The sequence below is a fragment of the Suncus etruscus genome, chromosome 1 (genome assembly GCF_024139225.1).
Source record: "Suncus etruscus isolate mSunEtr1 chromosome 1, mSunEtr1.pri.cur, whole genome shotgun sequence".
In the NCBI taxonomy this organism is placed as follows: Eukaryota; Metazoa; Chordata; class Mammalia; order Eulipotyphla; family Soricidae; genus Suncus; species Suncus etruscus.
Window position 1 is genome coordinate 168,916,410 of NC_064848.1, and position 27,469 is coordinate 168,943,878.

Genomic DNA, 27,469 nt, shown 5'->3' on the forward strand with positions numbered 1-27,469 from the left:
CAGTCTTTCTCTGTGGTCCCAGTAAAAGTTCTTCACAATCATGTTGTCACTGTCAGGTTTTTGTAGTTAGAGATTTTTGTACGAATCCTATGTTGAAGTTTATTCATGTTTACCTTATCTTAACATTGATGAGACTTCACTATTGTTCCCATAGCACTTTGTGCATTCTATTGGTAGTAATATTTTTTTTTTTGGTTTTTGGGCCACACCCGGCGGTGCTCAGGGGTTACTCCTGGCTGTCTGCTCAGAAATTGCTCCTGGTAGGCACGGGGGACCATATGGGACACCGGGATTTGAACCAACCACCTTTGGTCCTGGATCGGCTGCTTGCAAGGCAAACGCCGCTGTGCTATCTCTCCGGGCCCTGGTAGTAATATATTTTTCTTTCTTATTTGCCATAAAAAAGAATTTTTTGTTTTTGTTTTGGGGTCATACCCGGCAGTGTTCAGGGGTCACTCCTGGCTGTCTGCTCAGAAATAGCTCCTGGCAGGCACGGGGGACCATATGGGACACCGGGATTCGAACCAACCACCTTTGGTCCTGGATCGGCTGCTTGCAAGGCAAACGCCGCTGTGCTATCTCTCCGGGCCCAAAAAAAAGAATTTTTTAAGGACAAACATTCTTTTCTACTTTTTTTTTTTCCCCTTGGTTTTTGGGCCACACCCGATGACACTCAGGGGTTATTCCTGGCTATGCGCCCAGAAATCGCTCCTGGTTTGGGAGACAATATGGGATGCTGGGGGATCAAACCGCTGTTCGTCCTATGTTAGCCCATGCAAGGCAAATTCTCTGCCACTTGCTCCACCACTCTGGTTCCTCTTTTCTACTTTTTAAGAGCAAATATTCTTTTGATTTTGTTATTTTATTTTATTTTATTTTATTTTTTTTTATTTTTTTTTGGGTTTTGGGTCACACCCGGCAACGCTCAGAGGTTACTCCTGGCTCTATGTTCAGAAATTGCCCCTGGCAGGCACAGGGGACCATATGGGATGCTGGGATTCGAACCACCATCCTGCATGAAAGGCAAATGCCTTACCTCCATGCTATCTCTCTGGCCTCTTGTTATGGTTTTTTTGGTTTTTGGGCCACACCCTGGTAACACTCAGGGGTTACTCCTGGCTATGCGCTCAGAAGTTGCTCCTGGCTTGGGGGACCATATGGGACGCCGGGGGATCGAACCACATTTCGTCCAAGGCTAGTGCAGGAAAGGCAGGCACCTTACCTCTAGCTCCACCGCCCGGCCCCCCTTGTTTTGTTTTTTAACTATGCTTGGTGGAGCATAGACTACTTGGGATACTATGCTGTGCCTGGGATTGTACCAGGATCTCACATGCAAAGTTTGTGCTCCAATATTTTGAGTTTTTTCCCCCACCCCAGCCTCAATGTCATGTCTTATTTATTTTGTTACATTCATTACCTATTAAAGGGTTTGGTTTCTTTCTTGCTCAATAATATTTATTGAATAATGAATGAGTAAAATTTTAGTAGAGCTATGTTCAATAAATTCACTAAAATTTCTCAGTTTCAAAATCTAGTTTTGTTTGTTTTTGGACCACACCCAGCAGCACTCAGGTGTTACTCCTACCTCTGTTCAGAAATCACCACCATCCATCCTGGATGTCTGCGTACAAGGCAAACCAAGGTCGGTCCTGGATGGGCCATGTGCAGGACAAATGCCTTACTGCTGTGTTATCGCTCTGGTTCCCATTTTGCTATTTGACTAGCAGAATGGAATTTGACAGTTTTGGAACATTTAATTCCAAATGTTCTATGTATGTGCATCATTTTCCAAAGAACAGTATATGTGTGTGACCTCAAGAGCCATTTTAAGATTGCTCTAGGGGGGCCGGAGAGATAGCATGGAGATAAGATGTTTGCCTTACATGCAGAAGGACGGTGGTTCGAATCCTGGCATCCCATATGGTCCCCCGAGCCTGCTAGGGGCGATTTCTGATCGTAGAGCCAGGAGTGGCCCCTGAGCGCTGCCAGGTGTGACCAAAAACCAAAAAAAAAAAAAAAAAAAAGAAGATTGCTATGGGGGGCCGGAGAAATAGCACAGAGGTAGGGCATTTGCCTTGCATGCAGCTGACCTGGGACAGACCCAGGTTTGAATCTTGGATTCCTATATGGTCCCCCGAGCCTACCAGGAGCAATTTCTGAGCACAGCGAGGAGTAACCCCAGAGAGCTGCTGGGTGTGGCCCAAAAACCAAAAAACAAACAAAAAGTTTGTTATAGGAAACCTTTATTATAAAGGATTGGGTTTTGTCAGAGATGATTGGTGTTTTCTTTTTTTGTAGATGACCGTCGTGATGTGAGTAGGTATGGAGAAGATAATAGAGGATATGGCGGGTCACAGGGAGGAGGTAGAGGGCGTGGGGGATATGACAAGGACGGAAGAGGTCCTATGACAGCATCAAGGTAAGTACTTAGATATAAATATCTTCATTTCCTGTCTATATTGCTATTACTTGGCTGATTGGGTTTCAGTATTTAGTTTACTTAGAGTCTTTTAAAAATGAAGTTGTTAATAAAGGGGCCAAATTACATTTTTTCAGTGTTTAAATGTTACAAGTTGCCTTAAAATAGCTATATAAAGCCATTTCTGTGGCATGTATTAAACAACAAGGAAACTTTCGTACAACCCTTTTAGTTAAATCATTTGACTCTGTTTGCCTACCAGAGCAATAGACTGTGTTTTTTTTTTTTTTTTTTTTTTTGGATGGACATATCCAGTGACACTTAGGTTATTCCTGGCTCTGTGCTCAGAAATCATACCTGGCAGGCTGGAGGACCATATGGGTTGCCAGGGATCGAACCCGGGTTGCTCCCAGGTCGGCAATGTGCAAAGCAAACGTCCTACAAACTATGCTATTGCTCCTGCCCTTTACTTTTTTTTTTTTTTATATAATATGTCTCTGGTAAATCCAAGTGTTTGAAAAAGAAAGAAAAGGTAAGTAAACATTAAATTGGAGAGCAGAGAGTCTATTCCAAATTTTGAATGCATTTGGGAAGGAAAACTGATAGGAGATAAAGGCAGTGGATAAAGGTGGATTTGGTGGTTAGGGAGACTTACATAACTATTTCAAAATAACTAATGAAACATCAGATTTTGTATTTTTTTCTAGTTTAAACTGTGGAAAAGGAATTACTTTTATTCATCTATTTCTTTTTCCCATTGCTAATGCTGTTAGGTTTTGGTATTGTTAATGCTGATTTAAAGTTACTTTAAGTGTAGGCCAGGAGCGATATAGAGTGGTAAGGCACTACTTATCTTGCTGGCATGTAGTTCTGATTTATGCCTTACATCACATATGGTCACTTGAACATTGCTGGAGTTATACCTGAGCACAGAGATAGTAGTACACCTTGTGAACACGGTTGGATGTGGTCCAGAACATCCCCCCCCCAAAAAAAAAAAAAAAAAAGAAATGTATCTGTTTGTTCTGTAAAACTAAGACTAAAGTTACTTATTGTCCTCAGATGAGGCTTCCAGCTGATAAATATTTAGATAAAGTACACAGCTTAAAAGACTTTTGGATAAGAAATTGTCAGTGATATATACACATTGGTATACTTATTGCAGCATGTACTTACCTATTGAGGTGCCTCAAGAAACAATCAGTTGCATATGGAGTTGCTCTTCAAGTGAGCCTTGCATTTGATCTCATTGACCTAATTTTCTTGATGTTTATAGTGTGATACAGTGTCAAATCTGAAATATTAGATAAGCTTTTATAAGATTAAATGTTTAAAAGTCTTAGTAGTCCAAGACAATTTAAAATCAGACAAAATACATTGTATACATGTTGATTATCAAAGCAACCCATTGTCATGGGAATGAAAAGGAATAATCTGTAGAGTGACATAGTGCTTGTTTTCTACCTACCTCTGCCCTCTGTCCCAAGTAAGTTATATCAAAATTTTAAATCAATATTTTTGACAACTGGTTGTTTTGGAATTTGTATACTTTATAAAGCGTCTTAGGTTTATTTATTTATTTATTTATTTATTTATTTATTTATTTATTTATTTAGGCGTTTGGGCCACACCTGGCAGTGCTCAGAGTTACTTTTGGCTCTGCTCAAATTTTACTCCTGGCAGGCTTTGAGGACCATATGGGTTGCTGGAGATTGAACCTGGGTTGCTCAGGTGCAAGGGAAACACCCTGCTGTGCTATTTCTTTAGCCCCAAGTGTAATATTTTTTTTCCAAGTGGTTTTTTTTTTGGTTACTGTTTTGGGTCATACCTGGCAGCGCTCAGGGATTACTCCTGGCTCTCTGCTCAGAAATCACTCCTGGCAGGCTCAGGGGACCATATGGGATGCCAGGATTCGAACCACTGACCTTTTGCATGCAAGGCCTTACCTCCATGCTATCTCTCTGGCCCCCAAGCGTATTTTTTTTTTAATTTTTGTGTGTCTGTTTTTGGGCCACACTTAGCAGTATTCTGGGTTTCCTCCTTGGTTCTGCAGCCAGTATCCACTCCTGACTGTGTTTAGGGGGCCAAATTTAATAGATTGTCAAACTGCAATTATTTGAGAGTAGAATATTTCCTTTATTTCTGGAAGATGATAGGAAATTCTTCAAAAAGATATTTTTGTTTTTGTTTTTCGACCCACACCCATTTGATGCTCAGGGGTTACTCCTGGCTAAGCGCTCAGAAATTGCCCTTGGCTTGGGGGGACCATATGGGACAACCAGGGGATCGAACCGCGGTCGAGATCTTTCCTTGGCTAGCGCTTGCAAGGCAGACACCTTACCTCTAGCGCCACCTCGCCGGCCCCTTTCAAAAAGATTTTATGAGATGATTCATTTTAGAACCAGAAGTTTGTTTGTTTTTGGTTTTTGGGCCACACCCGGCGGTGCTCAGGGGTTACTCCTGGCTGTCTGCTCAGAAATAGCTCCTGGCAGGCACGGGGGACCACGCGATTCGAACCAACCACCTTTGGTCCTGGATCGGCTGCTTGCAAGGCAAATGCCGCTGTGCTATCTCCTGCTTGCAAGGCTAATGCCCTACTGACTGTATTACGGCTCTGCTATTCACATTTTGAATGATCAGCCCCCCGGCTAGTGAACATTGTATTGAACAGTGCAACTCGAGTGACTGCTTCTTGGCCTCCCAAAATGTTGCAAAATGCTTACTCTATACAACATTTTATTGCACGTACAAGATTTGGATGGAAATAAAACAAATCTCTTTTTGAGAATGGTATTTAAATAACTATTAAGGTATTTGTCAGAAGTGTTCCTGAATTTGCTACTCTAAAATCTCAAATAGAGTACAGTTAAAATTAAAAAAAAAATTTTTTTTTTTTACATTTTTTGGTAGTGCCTATGATTTAATCCAGTTTCCAAGCATACAGCAGTCCATGTGCTTTATCATTGAGCTGTACCACTAGCCACTCCACATCATTTTTCTTAAAATGGGAAAGAATAAAATCAAACCACAAACTTTGGTTTTGGGTCCTCATCAGATTGTGTTTGGAGCTTACTCCTAGTTTTATGCTCAGTGATAATTCCAGATGGGGCTTGGGGAATCATGTGGAATGCCAGTGATTGAATCCCCAGGTTGGCCCCATGCCAGGGAAGTGCCATGCCCGCTGAACTATCTTTGGCCTGAGACTATGGGAAAATATCATCAAATCTCTTTATAAATAATGTATTATAATGGTGATAATGTTTAGACTACCATAGGGTAAGCTACATTTTGTGTTTTTGTACTAGGGACAGCTATTTCTGTAGTTGAACTAAATGTACAGAAGGTGTAGGGCATTGCCTTGCATGTGATCAACCCAGATATGAACTTCAGCACCACATGTGCTGAATCTTCTAGGATGGGTGTATCCCTGAGTATATTGAGTAATAAGCAAGCCCTGAGCTTAGTGTCACCCAGAAATCAAAAAAAAGTAAAAAATAATGTATATAGCTGGTTGTCTTAAGTGGGGTGCATTGCTTATATCTCCTTATAATTAAAATGTTCTTTAGGACTCTTGGTGTACAAGTCTGCCTTTTCTAAGAGGAAAACAAATTCATTGCAACATTTGTTTGGGGACATTTCTGGCAGAACTCCATCATATGGGGTATCAAACCCAGGACTTTTGTACTGTCTTCAGTCCCTGTAATAACATCTTCTTAACTTGGATATTCATGCATCTTCATGCCTTAATTTTCTAGTGTGATCATAACTTGAAGTATATGGAAAATGGATTTATGATTTGTCTGTTTGGAAAGGTGTTTTTTTGTTGTTTTCTGTTTTTGGGCCATACCTGGTGACACTCCTGGGTTACTCTTGGCAGGCTGAGGGGACCATATGGAATGCTGAAATCTAACCCAGATCTGTCTTGGGCTGGCCACGTGCAAGGCAAATGCCCTACTGCTGTGCTATCACTCAAGATCCAATATACATAATATTTTTCAGTAAGGAAATGAAATCTGTCTAAAATTGAATTTTAATAATTGAATTTTAACAAAATGGTTAAAGCCTTTGAAAGTTTAAAGAAAATCTCATAAAATCTCATGAAATTATAGTTCATCTAGACCAAAGCCTCTCAAATTGTTTAGGTCTATTGACCTATATTTTAAGAAAAATACTACATTGTGCCTCACAGGAAATATTTATAGATTGTTCAGTGCTATCTGGGGGAGTATCTCTTACTTTGGGAAATACTGATCTGGACCAGTGTTTCTCTGACCTGAATTCTTTGGAGGATCTTCTTAAAATATAGATTTCTATTTAAATATATCTGAACTGAGTCCTGAGGTGCTTTTCTCAGATGCTCTCAACCATCCTGTGATTTGTTCAAATTCTCAAGATAGGTTAGTGATAGTGAAGATTGAACTCTTAAAGTTTTTAGTTTTGAGGTTAATACTTTATTAGACCAGAAAAAATGCAAACTTACATATAAGTGTAATTAGTTTTATATCTTAAACTTTGTATGATTTATAATGGTAAAAATTATTGCAGGCTCGAAAAGAAAACATAGGAAGTAGCTGATACATAAATTTCTCTTGTGGCGAGATAACAGTTTGATAATCAAAATGACAGCTACGTAAGAGGTATTTTAGCATAGTGAAAGTTTCATATTAAAGAAATAATTTGCTTCTGCATCATTGGGTGTGGCAGAAAGTAATTGCTTTATTTTGGCAACTTTTAGCACCTGATAGAAATATGAGTTTAATATTTTCATTGTTCTTTTTGTTGTTGGGTTTAGACATGCCCAGCAGTTCTCAAGACTTCTATTGGCTCTGCACTTAGGAATTACTCCTGAAAGTGCTTGGGGGACCGTAAGAAGAGATTGAGCATAGGTTGGCGGAGTGAAAGCAGTTGGCCTACCAGCTATATTATTATATTAATTATATTATATTATATTAATTATATTATATTATATTATATTATATTATATTATATTATATTATATTATATTATATTATATTATATTATATTATAAATTATTATTGCTCCAGCTTCCTTTTCCTTATTTATTTTTGTCATGTTTTTCAGTTCTAATTATAATTTTTGAGATAAAACGCTAAAAAGTTTTAGTCTCTAATAGATGTTTAGCTTTTTTTTTGGGGGGGGGGGGTTTAACACCCAGCAGCGCTCAGGGGGTTACTCCTGGCTCTACAGGCAGAAATCGCACCCAGCAGGCTCAGGGGACCATATGGGATGCCGGGATTTGAACACCATCCTTCTGCATGCAAGGCAAATGTCTTACCGTTGTGCTATTTCTCCGGCCCCCAGATCTTTAGCTTTTTCTTTCTTTCTCTTTATTTGTTTTTTTGTTTTTGGGTCATACCCGGCGGTGCTCAGGAGTTGCTCAGAAATAGCTCCTGGCAGGCACGGGGGACCATATGGGACACCGGGATTCGAACCAACCACCTTTGGTCCTGGATCGGCTGCTTGCAAGGCAAACGCTGCTGTGCTATCTCTCCGGGCCCAGATCTTTAGCTTTTTAATTTCAAAATATTTTTTGGCTTTTCTTAGGAGTTAAAAATGATTAGATTTAAGTCAAATGTCCTACTGCTGGGGCCGGAGAGATAGCATGGAGGTAAGGCGTTTGCCTCTCATGCAGGAGGTCATCGGTTCGAATCCCGGCGTCCCATATATGGTCCTCCCGTGCCTGCCAGGAGCAATTTCTGAGCCTGGAGCCAGGAATAACCCCTGAGCACTGCCGGGTGTGACCCAAAAACCACAAAAAAAAAAAAAAAAAATGTCCTACTGCTGTGTTATCTCTTTGCTCCTGATTAGGTCCTTTAGAAGTAAGGATAAGAGTGGCTGGAGTGGCTATATATTTTGTTTGTTTGTTTTTGGTCACACCCTGTGGTGCTCAGGAGTTACTCCTGGCTCTGCATTCAGAAATAACTCCTGGCAGGCTCAGGGAACCATTTGGGATACTGATGATTGAACTTGGGTCAGGGTGGTCCTGGATCGGCTGCATTGCAAGAAAAATGCCCTACTGCTGTGCTATTGCTTCAGTTCTTTTTAAACGTTCTGGAAATAAAAATTAGTAGCTACTTAAGGTGTATCTGATTAAGCTGACGTCAAGGAGAACTTTTTGTATGTCAAGGTAGCAGAATAGAAATGAAGACTGATGTTTTAGATAGGTACTTCTTAGGATGGCTCAGAAAAGTCATCTGCAGCTGTAGTTTTCAGCACTTTTGCATCTGAAAACTGACATCTGTCTTAGCATTGGTTCGAAGAACATCTGTTGATAACCATGCTAGCACACCAGTGGTCTTCAACCTTTTTATGCCTGTGGTCTAGCTTCATTCTTAATTTAAAAGCACTTTCTAAAGCAGTGTTTCTCAACTTTTTCTCACTGTAGCTTCTTTCTGTTTCCTTCCCTTGTCCCCTGTTCCTACTTGTTTGTCTCCTAATTTATTGCCCTGGCCTCCCTTTCCCCCATTTATGTGATTTTTTTTTTTTTTTAAAACCTGTGACCCATTGGAATATCTTGGGCTTACCAGGTGCCATATGACTCCTGTTTGAGAAATGCTGATATAGAAGGTGAGGTAATCATTAAAACATAGGTTTTTATGTAATGAAAAATACTGGTATATTGGATTAGTGAATTATAGTAGCAGATTGGCATTTAAAGATTCTTGATAGGCCAGGTAGTTTCTTTTTTTTTTTTTTTTTTTTGGTTTTTTGGGCCACACCCGTTTGACGCTCAGGGGTTACACCTGGCTATGTGCTCAGAAATCGCCCCTGGCTTGGGGGGGACCATATGGGACGCCGGGGGATCGAACCGCGGTCCTTCCTTGGCTAGCGCTTGCAAGGCAGACACCTTACCTCCAGCGCCACCTACCCGGCCCCGCCAGGTAGTTTCTTAAGTTAATTATAGGAGATTGGAATTTAACATTTTTTTTTTTTTTTTTTGGTTTTTTTTGGGCCACACCCTGTGACGCTCAGGGGTTACTCCTGGCTATGAGCTCAGAAGTTGCTCCTGGCTTCTTGGGGGACCATATGGGACACCGGGGGATCGAACCGCGGTCCGTCCTAGGCTAGCGCAGGCAAGGCAGGCACCTTACCTCCAGCGCCACCGCCCGGCCCCCGGAATTTAACATTTTTTACTGGGCCAGGGTGATAATTCAAGGGGTAGACCACATGCCTGACATGTGCAGGGCCCTGAGTTTAACCTTCTCATCCCCAGCATTGCCAGTTTGGCTCTGATAGCCCCATAGTTCCTGAAAATGATAATAATTTTAAAATAGTTTTTTGGTAAGAGAGATGTGAGAGTTATTAAATAAAGTTAAATAAAGACCGTGAAATTACCTGGCAGTATAAATTTGTTAGCCATTTTCTTGTGGTTAGCTGCAATAACAGACCATTTTGTTTATTGATACAGAGCATTTAGTGTGTAGTTCTTTTTTTTTTTTTTGGTTTTTGGTTTTTGGGTCACACCCGGCGGTGCTCAGGGGTTACTCCTGGCTGTCTGCTCAGAAATAGCTCCTGGCAGGCACGGGGGACCATATGGGACACTGGGATTCGAACCAACCATCTTTTGGTCCTGGATCGGCTGCTTGCAAGGCAAACAGCGCTGTGCTATCTCTCCGGGCCCTAGTGTGTAGTTCTTTTTTTTTTTTTTTTTTTTTTTTTGGTTTTTGGGCCACACCCGGTAATGCTCAGGGGTTACTCCTGGCTATGCGCTCAGAAGTCGCTCCTGGCTTGGGGGACCATATGGGACGCCGGGGGATCGAACTGCGGTCCGTCCGAGGCTAGCGCAGGCAAGGCAGGCACCTTACCTTTAGCGCCACCGCCCGGCCCCTAGTGTGTAGTTCTGATGTGAACATATCTAAATGGTAGTGGCTTTGGAGCTGGGAGACTAAAGTTCTGTTTTCTTATGCTTATTTTTTCCTCTGCTTTCTGAACAATTTGAAATTTCAAAACTGCTTTCATTTAGGTCTATTTTTATGTATATTTGTACCTGACTTTCCTTCACCTCATAAAACTATTTGGTATCAAAGTAGAATTTATCCTATTCTGCTAATGAAGTCTTTTAACAAAAATGCTTTATATTATTGATGTAATATTTTTGTTTTTTTTTTTTCCATACTAAAATAAATTCCCCTCGGAAAGAAAGTGCTTTAGCATAGGTTTTTTCATGTTGTACCTTCAGCTTTAAGATAGGATTCGAATAGTGTCTTTGTTTTGGGGTTGGGAAGCTTTTCAAATGAGTATGTTATTTCTTCTATGAGCTTTAAAAGGCATCCTTAGATGCCTTAAGGATACACTCTTATGGAAGGTGTACCTTGGGAAAATTATTTTTTGACTTCTGTGAAATAGAATTTACTGGAAAGTTAGAGGTGCTACTGTTTTCCTACGAGCTCTACTTTGTGACAGTTAAGTGTAGATTGAGCCCAGCGCTCAGCACTTTAGAATCTTAAGGAAGAAATCATTTCTTCAATTTTTCCTCTGCAGTGGTGGTGACCGCGGTGGCTTCAAAAATTTTGGTGGTAAGTGCTGAGTATCCCAAAATGTTTCAGTGGAAATGCTATATAAATCTAAAAGCCACCAATATTCCGCAGACACAGTTTTAAGCCCTTTCTTACTCTGTTGAGGCTGGTGTGTTGTGTGCTTTAAAAGATTTTCATATTTTTATAGATGTGTGTATATATATACTAAATAAAACATTAAAAAGTTAAAGATGATTTCAAATAGTATAATGGGTTTCTATGCACTGAAATTTGCATGAGTCTGTGGTGACCAATGAATGAGACCTTCAGTAGATTTTGACAATGAACTTTAATAAAGGTAACTGACAGTGTTTTAAAATTAATAGGATTTTCCAGTCAGCTTTCCCAAACAAAGCTTATAAAAAGTGATAGTAGAATAATGCCAAAGTGGCAGGTGCCGTCTGGGACAAGTTTAAGGAAATACTGACATTCAACTGTTATCAAAACTTAATTTGTATAATTACTTTGTAAATATGTGATTGACTTTCAAGGATTTTGGTATTACTGACTTTTTATATTTGGTTATATCTTAAAATTATTTCTAATGAATTACTTTACATAGCTATTTTTCTTTTTTTTTTTTGCCCTTAGGCCACAGGGATTTTGGACCCAGACCAGATGCTGGTAAGGCTTCTGATCGTTTGTAATTTGACCATTAAAAGAATATTAAAAATTTTTTTTAAGGGAAAAGTTTGTGTGTTTGGAAGATTTAGTATAGGAGGAAGAATTTAGTTGGGTAATGTTGCCAGAATTAAGGTGTTTCTTTTTTTTTTTTTTTTTTTTTTTTGGTTTTTGGGCCACACCCGGCGGTGCTCAGGGGTTACTCCTGGCTGTCAGCTCAGAAATTGCTCCTGGCAGGCACGGGGGACCATATGGGACACTGGGATTCGAACCAACCACCTTTGGTCCTGGATCGGCTGCTTGCAAGGCAGACACCGCTGTGCTATCTCTCCGGGCCCAAGGAGTTTCATTTTTAAAGACATACCAGGGGAGAAAGATGTTATATTTATCAACAAGATTTATACTTTCCATATTCTACTTTTGTTTTTGGGCCACAAGCTGGCATCACTCGGGTTTACTGCCTGGCTCTGTGCTCAGGAATAGCTCCTGGTAAGCTCGGGACCAGATGGGATGTAGGGGCTCGAACCTGGGATGCCTGCATGCAGTGCAATTGTCCAACCCATTGTACTATTGCTCTGGCCCAGTTCTACTTTTTCTTTTCTTTTTTTTGTTTTTGTTTTGGGGCCACACCCGGTGGTACTCAGGGGTCACTCCTGACTGTTCAGAAATTTGCTCCTGATAGGTTTGGGGGACCATATGGGATGCCGGGAATTGAGCCTGGGTCCATCCTGTCTGTCGAGTGCAAGGCAAATGCCCTACCTCTGTGCTATCTTCGTCCCCCCATTTCTACTTTTTTTCCCCCATGAAAATTCTTGAGGAGCTAGAGTGATAATGGGTAGTTGGGGAGGGCATTTGCCTTGTACATGGCTGACCCAGTTTAGGTCCCTGACACCACAAATGATCCCTTGATAGCCCTCCAGGAGTGATTCCTGAGTGCAGAGCCTGTGGCCCAAAAACCATAAGCCAAGAAAAAAAGAAATTTTTTCTTGTACTGATAAAACTTATTGTAAATCAATTTAATGAGATCTTTGGTATCATTGGGGAATTAGAAGCAGAAAACTTTAGAAGAATGGTAGTTTGCTTAGTGGACCTAAGCTACTTTAATTTATATGTGAAATGTCTTACTCTGGGTAGAAGTCACTAGCATTAATTTTATGTGGCTTTATTTTTAGATGAAATTCAAGGCTGCATGGAGCCTTTTGAAAGTTAGAATGTAGAGATTAAAAATCTATTTGAGCCAAAAAATTTTAATATATATTGAAATCAGAACTTTTGTTTTTATTAAGATGCCAAAGTATTCTATATGGATGGCAATTTCTGAATTATCCCTTGATGGACTGAATTTTTGTACATCTTTCTTACTTTGTTGTACTAATCCAAAAGTGTGCGTGTAAGGTAAGGTGTGTGTCAAGGTGCCCCTACCCTATGGTATATATACGTATATATACACAAAAAGCTTATTGCAATGAATGGGAAACCAACTGTTCTGCTTGGCTTGCTTGGATGGAAGTCCAAAGTGTAAGGTTTGGGAAATTTCCTACTAGAGAGCCTTAAAAGTATTACTCATAAGGAATTAAGCTCTCAAAAGAAAGGAATGCTTACTTAACTATTAATGCTATTTTTTTTAACTTTATTTCTTCATGAGCGTTGCTCCTATGAATCCGAGTGAGATTTGTAAGATCTCCCTTAATTGGTCTGTGTATTTCTCGTAGTATGAATTTGTTCCAATTCACTAGAAGTTTTTATTATAAGAAATGATTTACTACCAAATAACTATTGTGACCACTTTGCATGTTTATACACTTTTTTTTTGGTCCTTTTTCCTTTTGGTAGTGGTATCAGTTGAATGTTGGACAATAAATCTTGATCTGAACAGGATACAGTAAGATCAAGGAATATGTAAAATTAATTGTACTTTTTTTCTCTCTTAGATTCAGAGTCTGATAATTCAGATAACAACACAATCTTTGTTCAAGGACTTGGGGAGGGTGTATCTACAGATCAAGTTGGGGAATTCTTTAAACAAATAGGAATTATCAAGGTAAGTAAAGAGCAACAACGTTGAAATCTAAAAAAATTTGATTAAAATATATAGATTATATAATGTGACTGTACTTTATTAGGATTGGTTGTTAAAATTCTGGTGGATATGGTTATCCATATCTGTGACTTTTCTAATTAAATATCTTATTCCTTGTCTGTCAGCAGCCTTTCATAATTTTAGGTTTTTGTTGTTGTTGTTGTTGTTGTTGTTTTTTTTTTTTTTTTTATCTTCGGTTTTCCATTTTTGGGCCACACCTGGCAGCGCTTGGGGGATGCTGGGATTTGAACCACTGTCCTTTTGCATGCAAGGCAAACAAACGCCTTACCTCCATGCTATCTCTCCGGTCCCTGATTTTTTTTTTTTTTTTTTTTTTTGGTTTTTGGGCCACACCCTTTTGACGCTCAGGGGTTACTCCTGGCTATGGGCTCAGAAATTGCCCCTGGCTTGGGGGGACCATATGGGACGCCAGGGGATCAAACCGCGGTCTGTCCTACGCTAGCGCTTGCAAGGTAGACACCTTACCTCTAGCGCCACCTTCCGGGCCCCTATCTTTCAAATTTTTAATAACCAGATGAGATTCTCAGAATTTTTGTAGTTTTATAAATTTATTGTATGCTATTTTGTGAGTTTTCATCTCAACTAGAAATCACGGTGTTTGCAGATTGTAGCATTTGTTAGAAAGCATTTTACAATGTTCCTTATTTTGATACTGGAATTACTTTTTCCCTTCAGGGGAGTTAAAGTTTAAAAGACATTAATTACTGGGCTGGAGCAATAGCACAGAATATAGAGCTTTTGCATTGCCCATAGATGACCTAGCTTCTATCCACTTCATCTTATATGGTCCTCCCTTTCGGGAATGATTTTTGAGCACAGAGCAAGGACTAATGCCTGAATGTTGCCTAGTGTAATTCTCCCCACCCTACCCCCTAGGAATTAATCACTCAGGCTAGCTCAGTGAGCTGAATGCATGCTTTGCATGTTTCCAGGTTTGATCCCTGGCAGCACATGTTTCTCCAAACAGTGCCAGAAGTATCCCATGAACCATGCTGGGTGTGATCTCAGTGCATGTTAAAACATTCATATAGTCCTTTTAAAGTAAAAATTCTCCTTTCTGAGCTAGAGAGATAGTATAGGAGTTATGGTGCTTGCTTTGCATAAATATGACCCTGGTTTGATCCTCATCACCACATGGTTCCTTTGAGCATTGTGAGGAGCAATAACCTCCAAAACTGAGACCCCCAAAAGAGTAACTTCCAGATTGTGACCAATTTTTTTTTTTCTTTTTCTTCCATTCCCATTCCAGCCAGAGTCTATATTCTTTTCTTTTGTTTTATTTGTTTTTGAGCCACACCTGGTGACATTCAGGCTTACTTCTTTCTGGCTTTGCACTCAGAAATTGCTCCTGGCTTGGGAGACCATATGGGATGCCCGGGGGAGGGGGCCCGTGGAAGCCAACTGTGATCCTTCCTAGGTCAGCTGCATGTAAGGCAAACACCCTTAGCACTGCGTCACAGTTCCGGCCCCCCAAAGTTTGTATTCTTTTTTGTTTTTGTTTTTGGGTCACACCTGGCTACATTCAGGGGTTACTCCTGGCTCTACGCTCAGAAATCACTCCTGGCAGGCTTGGGGGACCATATGGGATGCCCGGATTTGAACCACCTTCTGCATGCAAGGCAAATGCCCTACCTCCATTCCTATTTCTCCGGCCCAAGGAGACTTTCTTTTTTAAGTGAATCACTGTTAAGAGTTTTAAAAGTTCTCGAATACAGGCAGGGGATAGGAAGGGGGGAAGGGAGTATTGGGAGGCAAGAATGTTACACTGGTGAAGGGGGGTGTTCTGTTTGTGACTGTAACCCAACTATAATCATGCTTGTAATCATGGTACTTAAATAAAATCTATATTAAAAAAAAATACCTCGGGCCGGGCGGTGGCGCTAAAGGTAAGGTGCCTGCCTTGCCTGCGCTAGCCTTGGACGGACCGCGGTTCGATCCCCCGGTGTCCCATATGGTCCCCCGAGCCAGGAGCAACTTCTGAGCACATAGCCAGGAGTAACCCCTGAGTGTTACTGGGTGTGGCCCAAAAACCAAAAAAAAAAAAATACCTCAAAACAAATTAAATAAGAGTTTTAAAATAAGTTTTTCATGGCTGAATTTCAACATCCATCTTTTTTTGGGGAGGGGGTTGATTTTTGGGCCACACCTGGTGATGCTTAGGGGTTACTCCTGGCTATGTGCTCAGAAATCATTCCTGCCTTGGGGGACCATATGGGACACTGGGGGATTGAATTTCAGTCCATTCTAGGCTAGCATGGGCAAGGCAAACACCCTACCACTTGCACCACTGCTCCGGCCCCAACATCTGTCTCTTCACCAATCTTCATGTCTGGCCATCTATATCCCCAATTTTCCCTGGACCTTCCAGCCTGCCTCTATGGCAGACCCTTTGTCTCCCCCCCCCCCCTTTTTTTTTTTTTACTTTTAGACACTGGGGTTTGCATTGTCATAGTTCTCCTTCTCTTTCCTAACTACTTTATTCAACATGATATGCTCCATGTCTATCCTCTAAATTTTATGACTTCATTTTTCCTAATGGCTGCATAGAATTCATTGTGTAGAGATGTACCCAGTTTTTTTGTTCACTTAACCTGTTCTCAGACACTGGGTTGTTTCCAGATTCAGGCTATTGTGAATAGTGCTAGAGTGAACATAGGAGGGCGGGTACCTTTTATTTTAATTTTCATTTATTCCGTTTTAAAAGAATAAAGAATGTTTATATTAATTTTGAGGGACAAGGCCACAGTTAGTGGTCCTTGAAGTCTACTCTAGAGTGTTTGAGGTTATTCCTAATGGTGCTTGGGAGACATGTGGTATGGGGAATGAACCCAGGCCTCTTGCATATAAAGAATGAACTCAACCCATTGTTGTGCTCTGTCTCTTTGGCTCTTTGTGTCTAAATATTGGTTTTCAGTTGATATATCTTTTTTTTTTTGAGGGGGCGGGTCACACCCGCCAGCACTCAGGGGTTACTCTTGGCTCTGTGTTCAGAAATTGCTCCTGACAGGCTCAGGGGATCATATGGGATGCCAGGATTTGAACCACCATCCATCCTAGCTTGGCTGCCCTACTGCTGTGCTCTCTCTCCAGCCTCCTCAGTTAATATATCTTGTCTTTATTTGTTTTTATTTTTTTTATTTTTTTGTTTTGGTTTTTGGGTCACACTTGGCAGTGCTCAGGGGTTATTCCTGGCTCCAGGCTCAGAAATTGCTTCTGGCAGGCACAGGGGACCATATGGGGCACCGGGATTGGAACTAATGACCTCCTGCATGAAAGGCAAATGCCTTACTTCCATGCTATCTCTCCGGCCCCTTCTTCTTGTCTTTATTTTCAGTAACCTATAACACATATTTTGTTATTAAGTATATACTATTTTGTGGTATTGATGTGCTAATCTCTTTTAAAAAAATAAATCACAGGGCCTGAAGACATGGTATAGCAATTAAAATGTTAGCCTTGGCCCAGAGAGCTAGCATGGAGGTAGGGCATTTTCCTTGCATGCAGAAGGAAGGTGGTTTGAATCCCAAAAACCAAAAAAAAAAAAAAAAAAAGTTAGCTTTGCACATGCCATCCCAGGTTTGAGCCTTTGGGCTCCAAAACAAATGAAATGGTCTTTGAGCTGGGGAAGTTAGCTCAGTGGGCTAGAGCCACATATGTGCCTGTCATGTGAGGACCCCAGCATTGCCTCACCCAAGTACTGTAAGTGTAGTCCTGAGGGTCCTGATGTTACCCAACACCCCCCCTTTTTTTTTGTTTTTCGGGCCACACCTGTTTGATGCTCAGGGGTTACTCCTGGCTAAGCGCTCAGACATTGCCCCTGGCTGGGGGGGACCATATGGGATGCTGGGGGATCGAACCGAGGTCTTTCCTTGGCTAGCACTTGCAAGGCAGACACCTTACCTCTAGCGCCACCTCGCTGGCCCCACCCAACACCCATTTTGCTTGAGCATCAAAGTTTTCTGACCTGTATAGATGGCCTGAAGACTAAGGTTAAAACTCATGATTACTTTTTCTTTTCTTTTCTCCTTTTTTTCTTTTTTCGGTCACACCGGCCGCACTTGGGCTACTCCTGGCTCTGGCAGGCTCAGGGGACCATAGGGAAGCCTGGATTCGAACCACCGACCTTCTGCATGCAAGGCAAACACTTTACCTCCATGCTATCTTTCTGGCCCCATGATTACTTTTTCTTTCCTTTTTTTTGGGGGCCACATCCGTTTAATGCTCAGGGTTTACTCCTGGCTAAGCACTCAGAAATTGCCCCTGGCTTGGGGGACCGTTTGGGACGCCGGAAGAATTGAACTGCCGTCCTTCCTTGGCTAGTACTTGCAAGGCAGACACCTTACCTCTAGCAGCACCTCACCAGCCCCATGATTACTTTTTCTTAAAATGCTAACACTAACTTGTTTGTTTCTCAGACAAATAAGAAGACTGGAAAACCAATGATAAATTTGTACACAGACAAGGACACTGGGAAACCCAAAGGAGAAGCCACAGTGTCATTTGATGATCCTCCTTCAGCAAAGGCAGCCATTGACTGGTTTGATGGTATATTTCATTCATTTTCTTTTAATTTGGTTTTTGGGTCACACCCGGCAGTGCTCAGGGGTTACTCCTGGCTCCACGCGCAGAAATCGCTCCTGGCAAGCACAGGGGACCATATGGGATGTCGGGATTTGAACCTATGACCTTCTGCATGAAAGGCAAACGCCTTACCTCCATGCTATCTCTCTGGCATGCAGCGAGGATAAATACTTGCTAGTTTTGAAGTTCCAAAGGTGTTTTGGGTGTGTGTGTGGGGGCTGCTGAGTATTTGTTTAGGCCACACTTATTCCTGGCTCTGCAGAATTGAGCCAGGGTTGGCTGTACGTAAGGTGAATGTAGTACCTGTTGTACTATGACATCATAGTACATCAAAAGATGTATTTTGTAAACTGGGTATCTCCCCCCCCCCCCCCCCCCCCCCCCCGGTTTTTGGGTCATACCCATCAGCGCTCAAGGGTTACTCCTGGCTTGACTCAGAAATCGCTCCTGCAGGTTCTGGGGACCATATGGGACTTCGGGATTCTAATCACTGCCCTTTTTACATGCAAGGCAAATGCCCTGCCTCCATGCTACATCTCTCTGCCGTACCCCCCCCCCCTTTTAATTTAAACACCGTAGTTACAAGATTGTAACTGGTTTCCTTCCTCACAGATAAAATGGTTCATGATTGACTTACAGTCAAACAATGTACAACGACCTTCACAAATGCGCATTTCCAGGCACCAGTGTCAACAGTTTCCCTTTCACCCTTCATGATGCCTTCTTACCTCCTCTACCTGTCCTCCAAATTGTCTCTCCCCTTACCCTTTTTCCCCCTTTCCCTCTCTCAATTTTCCATTCTTCACTCGATTCTCTCCTCACTCTCATGGGGTGCCATGCATGTCACTATCCATTTTCTAGATTAGGTATTTTCCTACCTTTTTTTTTTTTATTTGGTTTTTGGGTCACACCCAGCAAGATTCAGGACTTACTCCTGGCTCTGCACTCAGAAATCGCTCTCGGCAGACATGGGGGACCATATGGGATTTTGGGATTCAAACCACCGTCCTTCTGGATTAGCTGTGTGCAGGGCAAATGCCCTACTGCTGTGCTATCGCTCCGGTCCCTTATCCTACCTTCTTGTATTGAGTACAGGCTAGTGTTTTTCTCATCTTTAGAAATGATACTTACTGCTTCATTACTTTTATAGAGTAATTCCTCTTTGTGTTTGAGACCACTTTGATTAAAAAATACAGGGGTAGGGGCCGAAGAGGTAGCACAGCGGTAGGGCATTTGCCTTGCAAGTGGCCGATCCAGGACCATCGGTGGTTCAAATCCCTGCATTCATATGGTCCCTGTGCCTGTTAAAAGCGATTTCTGAGCACAGAGCCAGGAGTAACCCCTGAGTGCTGCCGGGTGTGACCCAAAAACCAAAAACCAAAAAAAAAAAAAAAAATACAGGGGTTAACTTGGTTAACTCTCCTTTTTTTTTTTTTTTTTTTTTTGGGGGTCACACCCGGCAGTGCTCGGGTTACTCCTGGCTCTGTGCTCAGAAATAGCTCCTGGCAGGCACGGGGGACCATATGGGACACCGGGATTCGAACCAACCACCTTTGGTCCTGGATCGGCTGCTTGCAAGGCAAACACCGCTGTGCTATCTCTCTGGGCCCTGCCATGATTTTTTGAAACACTAATATATTTGAATGCCTGTGAAAACATCAGAGACTGAAAGCAAAAATCTGAAAGAAATATGGAAAAAGCATTTATTTGTTGTCATAATTTTTTTCTTCTTAGGAAAAGAATTCCATGGCAATATCATTAAAGTGTCATTTGCCACCAGAAGACCTGAATTCATGAGAGGAGGTGGAAGTGGAGGAGGGCGGCGAGGTAGGAGACATAATGTTTACAGACCTGTATAATTATGCAAAGTATTTCAATTTGACTTCATATTCTCTCCCTATTCTGTGAACTGTCTTTTTCTCCCTAGGCTTTGTTGCTTCTAAAAGTGGGTTAGGTACTGAATCATTTGGTAAATTAAGATATTATCATTATCAGTAAAGTAATAGTTGAATCTAGAAATCTCTTTGAAGAAGCCATAGAACAGTATTCTTGATTATTTGGGAGTCAGGAGGTAATTGTTTTAATGATTTTTATTGAAGTAATTTGACCTAGACCTAATTATTATTAGCTTGTTCTTTACTATTAGATCAGGTCTTAAATTTGGAATCTGTTGGATCAGGTCTTAAATTTGGAATCTGTTCTTACTTATACTTTATTACTGTTCTCAAATCAAGACTATTATATAGAAAGTGGATTGTGAATTTTGGATTTTGTTACTGCATATATATGGGGTATTTTCCCGCATTTCTTGGAGCTGTTAATTAGAGGCCAAAATTAAAAGATCACATAGGAATTAACTATTGAGGTAGAGAGGACTGTCTCTAATTACTGTTTGTTACTTGCGCTTAAATCTTTCATATGGTTATTTTTTGGGGGTGGGTGGGTCACACCAGGTGGTGTTTAGAGGTTACTCCTGGCTGTGCACTCAGAAATTGTTCCTGGCAGGCATGGATTCATGTGGGATACCAGGATTTGAACTATCATCTGTCCTGGATCAGCTGCGTGCAAGGCAAATACTCCTACTGCTGTGCTCTCTGGCCCCTATTTTCTGGCCTTTTTTTTGGTTTTCGGTGTTTGGGTCACACCCGGCAGCGCTCAGGGGTTACTCCTGGCTCTACACTCAGAAATCGCTCCTGGCAGGCTCGGGAGACCATATGGGATGTCGGGATTTGAACCAACGACCTGCGTGAAAGGCTAACGCCTTACCTCCATGCTATCTCTCCGGCCCCATTTTCTGGCTTTTTAATGGCTCTTTTTGTTGTTTCTTTTTCCCCTCATCTACCCTAGGCCGTGGAGGATATAGAGGCCGAGGAGGCTTTCCAGGAAGAGGTGGAGACCCTAAAAGTGGGGATTGGGTTTGTCCTAATCCGTAAGTATTCCATTTTACTCAGAGTAGATGTTGAGATTTGGGTTGGAAGATGCAAAAAGGTGTCTGTGAATTCATTAGAAACCATTGAAGGGCATTTTATTTTCTTTCTTAGGTCTTGTGGAAATATGAATTTTGCTCGAAGGAATTCTTGCAATCAGTGCAATGAGCCCAGACCAGAGGATTCTCGTCCCATGGGAGGAGGTAGGTCAGCATGTGGGTCCACCTGAAGCAGCATTCAGATGGTATTTATTTTGCTGTCCTGATGGTTTGTATTTCTACCTTTCAGATTTTCGGGGAAGAGGCTACGGTGGAGAGAGGGGCTACAGAGGTCGCGGGGGTAGAGGTGGAGACCGGGGTGGCTATGGTGGAGATCGGAGTGGGGGTGGCTATGGTGGAGACAGAAGTGGCGGTGGCTATGGAGGAGATAGAAGTGGGGGTGGTTATGGTGGGGATCGAAGCGGTGGCTATGGTGGGGATCGAGGAAGTGGTTATGGTGGGGACCGAGGTGGTGGCTATGGTGGAGACCGAGGAAGCGGCTATGGTGGAGACCGAGGAAGCGGCTATGGTGGAGACCGAGGAGGCGGCTATGGAAGTGACCGAGGAGGTGGCTATGGAGGAGACCGTGGAGGCTATGGTGGAGACCGTGGTGGCTATGGAGGAGACCGAGGTGGTTATGGAGGAGACCGAGGTGGCTATGGAGGAGACCGAAGTGGGGGGGGCTATGGAGGAGACCGTGGTGGCAGCGGCTATGGTGGAGACAGAAGTGGAGGCTACGGGGGAGACAGGAGTGGTGGCGGCTATGGAGGAGACCGAGGTGGAAGCTACGGAGGAGACAGAAGTGGCTATGGAGGCAAGATGGGAGGAAGGTGAGTATTAGAATGTGTTAGTGGAATGTTTTATTTTACTGCTCTTAAATTAAATTTTCTATTGGACGTGCGTTCTCTCAGGTTGGAAATGATTCATTTAGTTTCTTGTGTAGTTCCTAAAACTCTTTGTTTTGGAAATTCTTCATACATTTTTATATTTCTGTGTATATTATAAAGCTCAAATAAAAAGTAAAAAAGTAGGGCCGGAGAGATAGCACAGAGATAGCGTATTTGGTGTTTGCCTTGGATGCAGCCCTTCCAGGATGGATGGTGGTTCAAATCCTGGCATCCCATATCGTCCCCCTTGCCTGTTAGGAGTGATTTCTGAGTACAGAGCCAGGAGTAGCCCCTGAGCGATGCTGGTTGTGACCCAAAAATCAAACACCTCTACCCCCACAATAAACAATTAAAAGTATATATACAGTATACTTTCTACAGCTAATGCTTATTGAGAGTTAATTTGAAATGGTAAGAGATACTTAATCCAAAGGAGGGGAGAATGTGTCTTTAGGACTAATCTTGTTTAAATCCACATGCTATTAGGTCATATATTCTCTGGAGAATCTGGTAATATTTTTCCAGATGAAAATCACAGAGGGTCCTGGAGAAAGTACAGGATTGGCCTTTGATTTGCATATGGCTAGCCTCTATATTATGTCTGGCACTGAAGGGTGTCCTGAGATCACCAGGAATGGCCCCTGGTCACAGGGACAGGAGTAGAATCCCAATACTGCTAGATGTGGTCCAAGCCTCCCACCCCCCCAAATCACTTATGGTATTTATGAGAATCTCTTGGGTATATCAGTAGAATAGAGGTGGAAAGTTTGATCAGTAATGTCAAATGGTTTCAGTTATGCTAAATATACCAGAGGAAGTATAGGCTAGAATTCATATAGCATGTGGTGTTCTAAGCACAAAGTTGAGGACCAGCTCGGGAGGTGGCTCAGTGACAGAGTGCATACCTTGCATATGTGAATCTTCACATTACAAAGAAAAAATTGCTTTTCATTTTTTGGAGGCATACCCAACTGTGCTCATGAGTCACATGTGGTACTCTGGGGACCTATGTAGTAATAAAGATTAAATCAGGGTCTTTTGCATGCCAGACAAGTGCTTTACTTGCTGTACTAGAAAAAAAATACAGTTTATAGACATATCTTTTGGGGAAGGGTGATGAGAAAAACAAGGCGATGCTTAGGGCTTCTGGCTTTAGACTCGGGGATCATTCCTGGAGGGCTAGAGGTGAAGAGAACAGCCATATGGGATGCCAGGGATTTAAGCCCGCTCAGCCATGTGCAAAGCATGTACCTACCTAATGTTCTATTGTTCTGACCCCCAGACTTGGTTTTAAGTAGTTTTACTGCATAGCCTTTATGACTCTTTTTGGGGAGGGGACACACCTGACGGTGCTCAGGGGTTACTCCTGGCTCTGCTCTCAGAAATTGCTCCTGGCAGGGCTTGCGGGATCATATAGGATGCCAGGAATTGTACCCAGGTCTGGCCTGAGTCAGCTGCGTGCAAGGCAAATGCCTTACCGCTGTGCTCTCCTGTCCCATGTCTTTACTTTTTAATCTTTAGAGTATAGTAATTTTTAAATTTGGTTTGATTGTGGTTTGGGGACTATACCTCAGGGATCTTTCCTAGTAGTGCTTTGGAGACCATATATGGTACCAGGAACCCAATAGTTTGGCTGCATATAAGGCAATAGGTTAACTTTTTCTGTCTGAGAGATCTGGCTTAGCATAAGTGCTCTTATATGTAAAATGGGGCTTATGATACTTCCATTGTAGAGTTGTTGTATTTGTGTTCTAACAATTGCTTGGCTAATGGGCCCGGAGAGATAATACAGCAGTAGGGCATTTGCCTTGAATGCAGCAAACCAAGTTCAATTCCCGGCATCCTATATGGTCCTCAGAACCTGCCAGAAGTGATTTCTGAGCGCAAAAAGCCTGGAGCAACCCCTAAGTGCCGCCAGGTGTGTCCCCTAAATAAAAAACAATGCAGATAAATGCTGGGTATCATTGTAGGGCAGTATTAGTGTTTTCTAACACTAAGTGTAGCAAATCTTTACAAAGTATTATTAATTTATTTTGGTTTTTGGGCCACACCAAGAGGTTCTCTCAGGTCTTAGTCCTGGCTCTGTACTTAGGGGTCACTCCTGGCAATGCTAAGAGGACTCAACCATATATTGTGCCATGAATTGTACCTAGGAGGCAGTTCTTAGGGCCTACTCTTACTTTTTTGGTTTTGTTTTTTAGGCCATACCCAGTGACACTCAGGGATTACTCCAGGCTATGCGCTCAGAAATTGCTCCGGGCTTGGGGACCACATGGGGCACTGGGGGATTAAACTGTGCATGGTCTGGTCTAGGCTAGCGCAAGCAAGGCAAACGTTTTACCACTTGTGCCACTGCTCTGGCCTCTTTAAGGCTTACTCTTTTTTTTTTTTTTAAAGCCAGTCAAATTGAGCAGTGGGGCGGGTTATATACCAACATTTTGTGATACTAACGTTAATAAGTTCTGATAAATCACTACCATCGGACCAGTCTTTAGGGCTTACTCTTACCACTCTGGTCAGGGATCACTCCTGGTAGGTCTGGGAACTTGGGGATTGAGCCTGGGTCAGCGTCATCTAAGTACATATATGGCTGTATCATTTGTCAGAGACCCCACTTTGTGGTATTTAAAGCAGATAAAGCACTTTCTAGAATACATGTGGCTTAGTGCAGGGGTCTCAAACTCAATTTACCTGCGGGCCGCAGGAGGCAAAGTCGGGGTGATCCTTGAGTGCAAAGTCAGTAGTAAGCCTTGAATTGTAGGGGGTGTGACCCAAACAACTAAAACAAAACAAAACAAAGATTCCTCTAGGGCAGGGCCACAAAATGTTGTACAGAGAGCCGAGTTTGAGACCCCTGGCTTAGTATCTTAACTGCCAAGATGATGGAGCCAGAGCGGTGGCACAAGTGGTAAGGTAAGCCTTGCCCACACTAGCTAGGATGGACCGCAGTTCAATCCCCCAGCGTCCCACATGGTCCCCCAAGCCAGGAGCGATTTCTGAGCGCATAGCCAGGAGTAACTCCTGAGCGTCACTGGCTGTAGCGCAAAAAACAAAAACAAACAAAACCCGCCAAGATGATAATCAGCACCCTAAAGAGGTATCTATCCCCACTATAGAAAATTAAAATTTAATCTTTATTTTTTATTTCTAGAAACGACTACAGAAATGATCAGCGCAACCGACCATACTGATGACTGTTTTGGGTGTTCCTTTGTCTCTGACATGATCCATTGTGAAATTGCCAGAGTTTCGCCTGCTGCTTTCCTTGTGGCCTCTACTTGGGTAGTGAAATTAAGTGACATTGTATTTTTATTTGGGTGGGAGGACTTGGTTTGTTTTTCTTTTAGAATTGTCCCCTGAAATTTCCCATTTTAGTTTCTAACCACCCTTTTTTTCCCCCAACCCTTGAAACTCAGTGCATTGTAAAATATTGCCAAAATGGAAAGTGTTTTGTAATACTGGAATAAAGGCTGCTTGTTTTGTGGATTTTTGTACATTAGTGCACCGTTCTTTTTGTTGCGGTTCAGTTACACCAGACTCTTAACTCTTTTTTTTTTTTTGGTTTTTGGTTTTTGGTTTTTGGGTCACACCTCACACTCAGGGGTTACTCCTGGCAGGCTCGGGACCATATGGAATGCCGGGATTCGAACTGCTGTCCTTCTGTATTTCGTATGCAAGGCAAACCCCTTACCTTCATGCTATCTCTCTGGCCCCCAGACTCTTAACTCTTTATTTATTTATTTATTTATTTATTTATTTATTTATTTATTTATTTATTTATTTTTGGTTTTTCGGGCCACACCCGTTTGATGCTCAGGGGTTACTCCTGGCTAAGCGCTCAGAAATTGCCCCTGGCTTGGGGGGACTATATGGGACTCCCAGGGGATCGAACCGCAGTCCTTCCTTGGCTAGCGCTGGCAAGGCAGACACCTTGCCTCTAGCGCCACCTCGCTGGCCTCCAGACTCTTTAACTCTTACCATTTCTTTATCTCTTCGGCCCCCAGACTCTTAACTCTTACCATTTCTTTTTTACTGTATTTATCTTGTTATTATAATTTTCATGTGCACGTCATTCTCATCACCAGAGTGCCCACTTCCTACCAGTGACCCCTCCTGAATGCCCCCTGCCCTATGTAAGTTAAATTTTATCGACAGAATCCAATTTCAATGGCATAAGTGAGAAATACAGACCATTTAGTATTTTAGCAAACCCAATAATACTTAGAGTTTTACGCCTGTCTCTGCATTCAGGAGTCACTTGTAGTTGGTTTTGGGGATCATTTGTGATGTCTGGAATTGAACAAGACAAGTACTCAACTTGTTGTACTATCTATTTATTACTCAGGCTCCTAATACGTTTTTTGGCCACATCTTGTGATGCTCAGGGATTATTATTGGTTTAGTCCAGTCTGCAGTAGAGAGCCTCTTTAGTTTAAGGTAATGTAGCAGCAGTTATTTTGTCACGTTCTTTTCTTTGTGTTTGTGGTGGGGCCATGCTGGGTTTCATACATGTTATATGAATATTCTATCACTGAGCTATTCTTTTACCAGTTGTGGATTTTTTTGTGCGGTATTTTTTTTTTGGGGTGGGGCACAACAGTGATGCTCAGGGGTTACTCCTGGCTATGCGCTCAAAAATTGCTTCTGGCTTGGGGAACCATATGGGATGCCAGGGGATCGAACCGTGGTCCATCCTAGGCTAGCACAGGCAAGGCAGATGCCTTACCGCTTGTGCCACCTTTCTGGCCCCTCCTTTTACCAGTTTATCACTACAGCAGATGCTAGGTGTTGTAGATAATGCAGTAGTCAATAAAAGATGATTACAAGGTGTCTTACATGAATGAACGGACACATCCCAGTCAAAGCTCAGTGAGTTTTGACTTTTTTGGTTAGTTTTGACTTATACTATTTGGAAGAACAGTAGAGAAGTAACTGGTAAAGAGGTTGAGATGAGGAAATGTTTTTCAGAGAATACTAATGACATGAACATGTTAAGAGTTAAAGCACCTGGGGTCTTTTACCTTGTATGTGGCCAACCAGATTTGAAACCCCAGCATCCCATATTGTCCTGAGTTACTAGGAGTAATCCCTGGAGCACCACCTCGTGTGCCCCCCCCCCCAAAAAAAAAAAGGAAAAGTAAAAGTAAAGGCCAGAGAGAGATTTACCTTTATAGAGTATATTTTTAATTTGGTTTTGGACCATACCCAGCAGTACTCAGGGCTTACTTGCAGCTTTGTGCTCAGGATTCACTATTGGTAGTACTTGGGGACCCTGTGTGGTTGCTTGTCACCCTCTTCCATGGCAAAATGTTAATCTTACCTGATGGTAAGACCAGCCCACTTCTGGGCTATGAGAGG

The 27,469-nt window shown here is 42.2% G+C and overlaps 1 protein-coding gene across 1 annotated transcript in view; it reads left to right on the forward strand.

The window, feature by feature from the left end:
• The window catches only part of TAF15 (TATA-box binding protein associated factor 15), a 35,339-nt gene extending 9,916 nt beyond the window's left edge, over positions 1–25,423 (forward strand). The window contains exons 7-16 of the mRNA XM_049790316.1: positions 2,299–2,419; positions 10,922–10,956; positions 11,548–11,580; positions 13,509–13,618; positions 18,094–18,223; positions 19,994–20,086; positions 21,107–21,188; positions 21,301–21,389; positions 21,475–22,054; positions 25,263–25,423. Of these exons, the coding sequence (XP_049646273.1) occupies positions 2,299–2,419; positions 10,922–10,956; positions 11,548–11,580; positions 13,509–13,618; positions 18,094–18,223; positions 19,994–20,086; positions 21,107–21,188; positions 21,301–21,389; positions 21,475–22,054; positions 25,263–25,302 (1,313 nt within the window). The 3' untranslated portion in view covers positions 25,303–25,423. The remainder of the gene's footprint in view (positions 1–2,298; positions 2,420–10,921; positions 10,957–11,547; positions 11,581–13,508; positions 13,619–18,093; positions 18,224–19,993; positions 20,087–21,106; positions 21,189–21,300; positions 21,390–21,474; positions 22,055–25,262) is intronic.
• Positions 25,424–27,469: the final 2,046 nt, after the last annotated feature.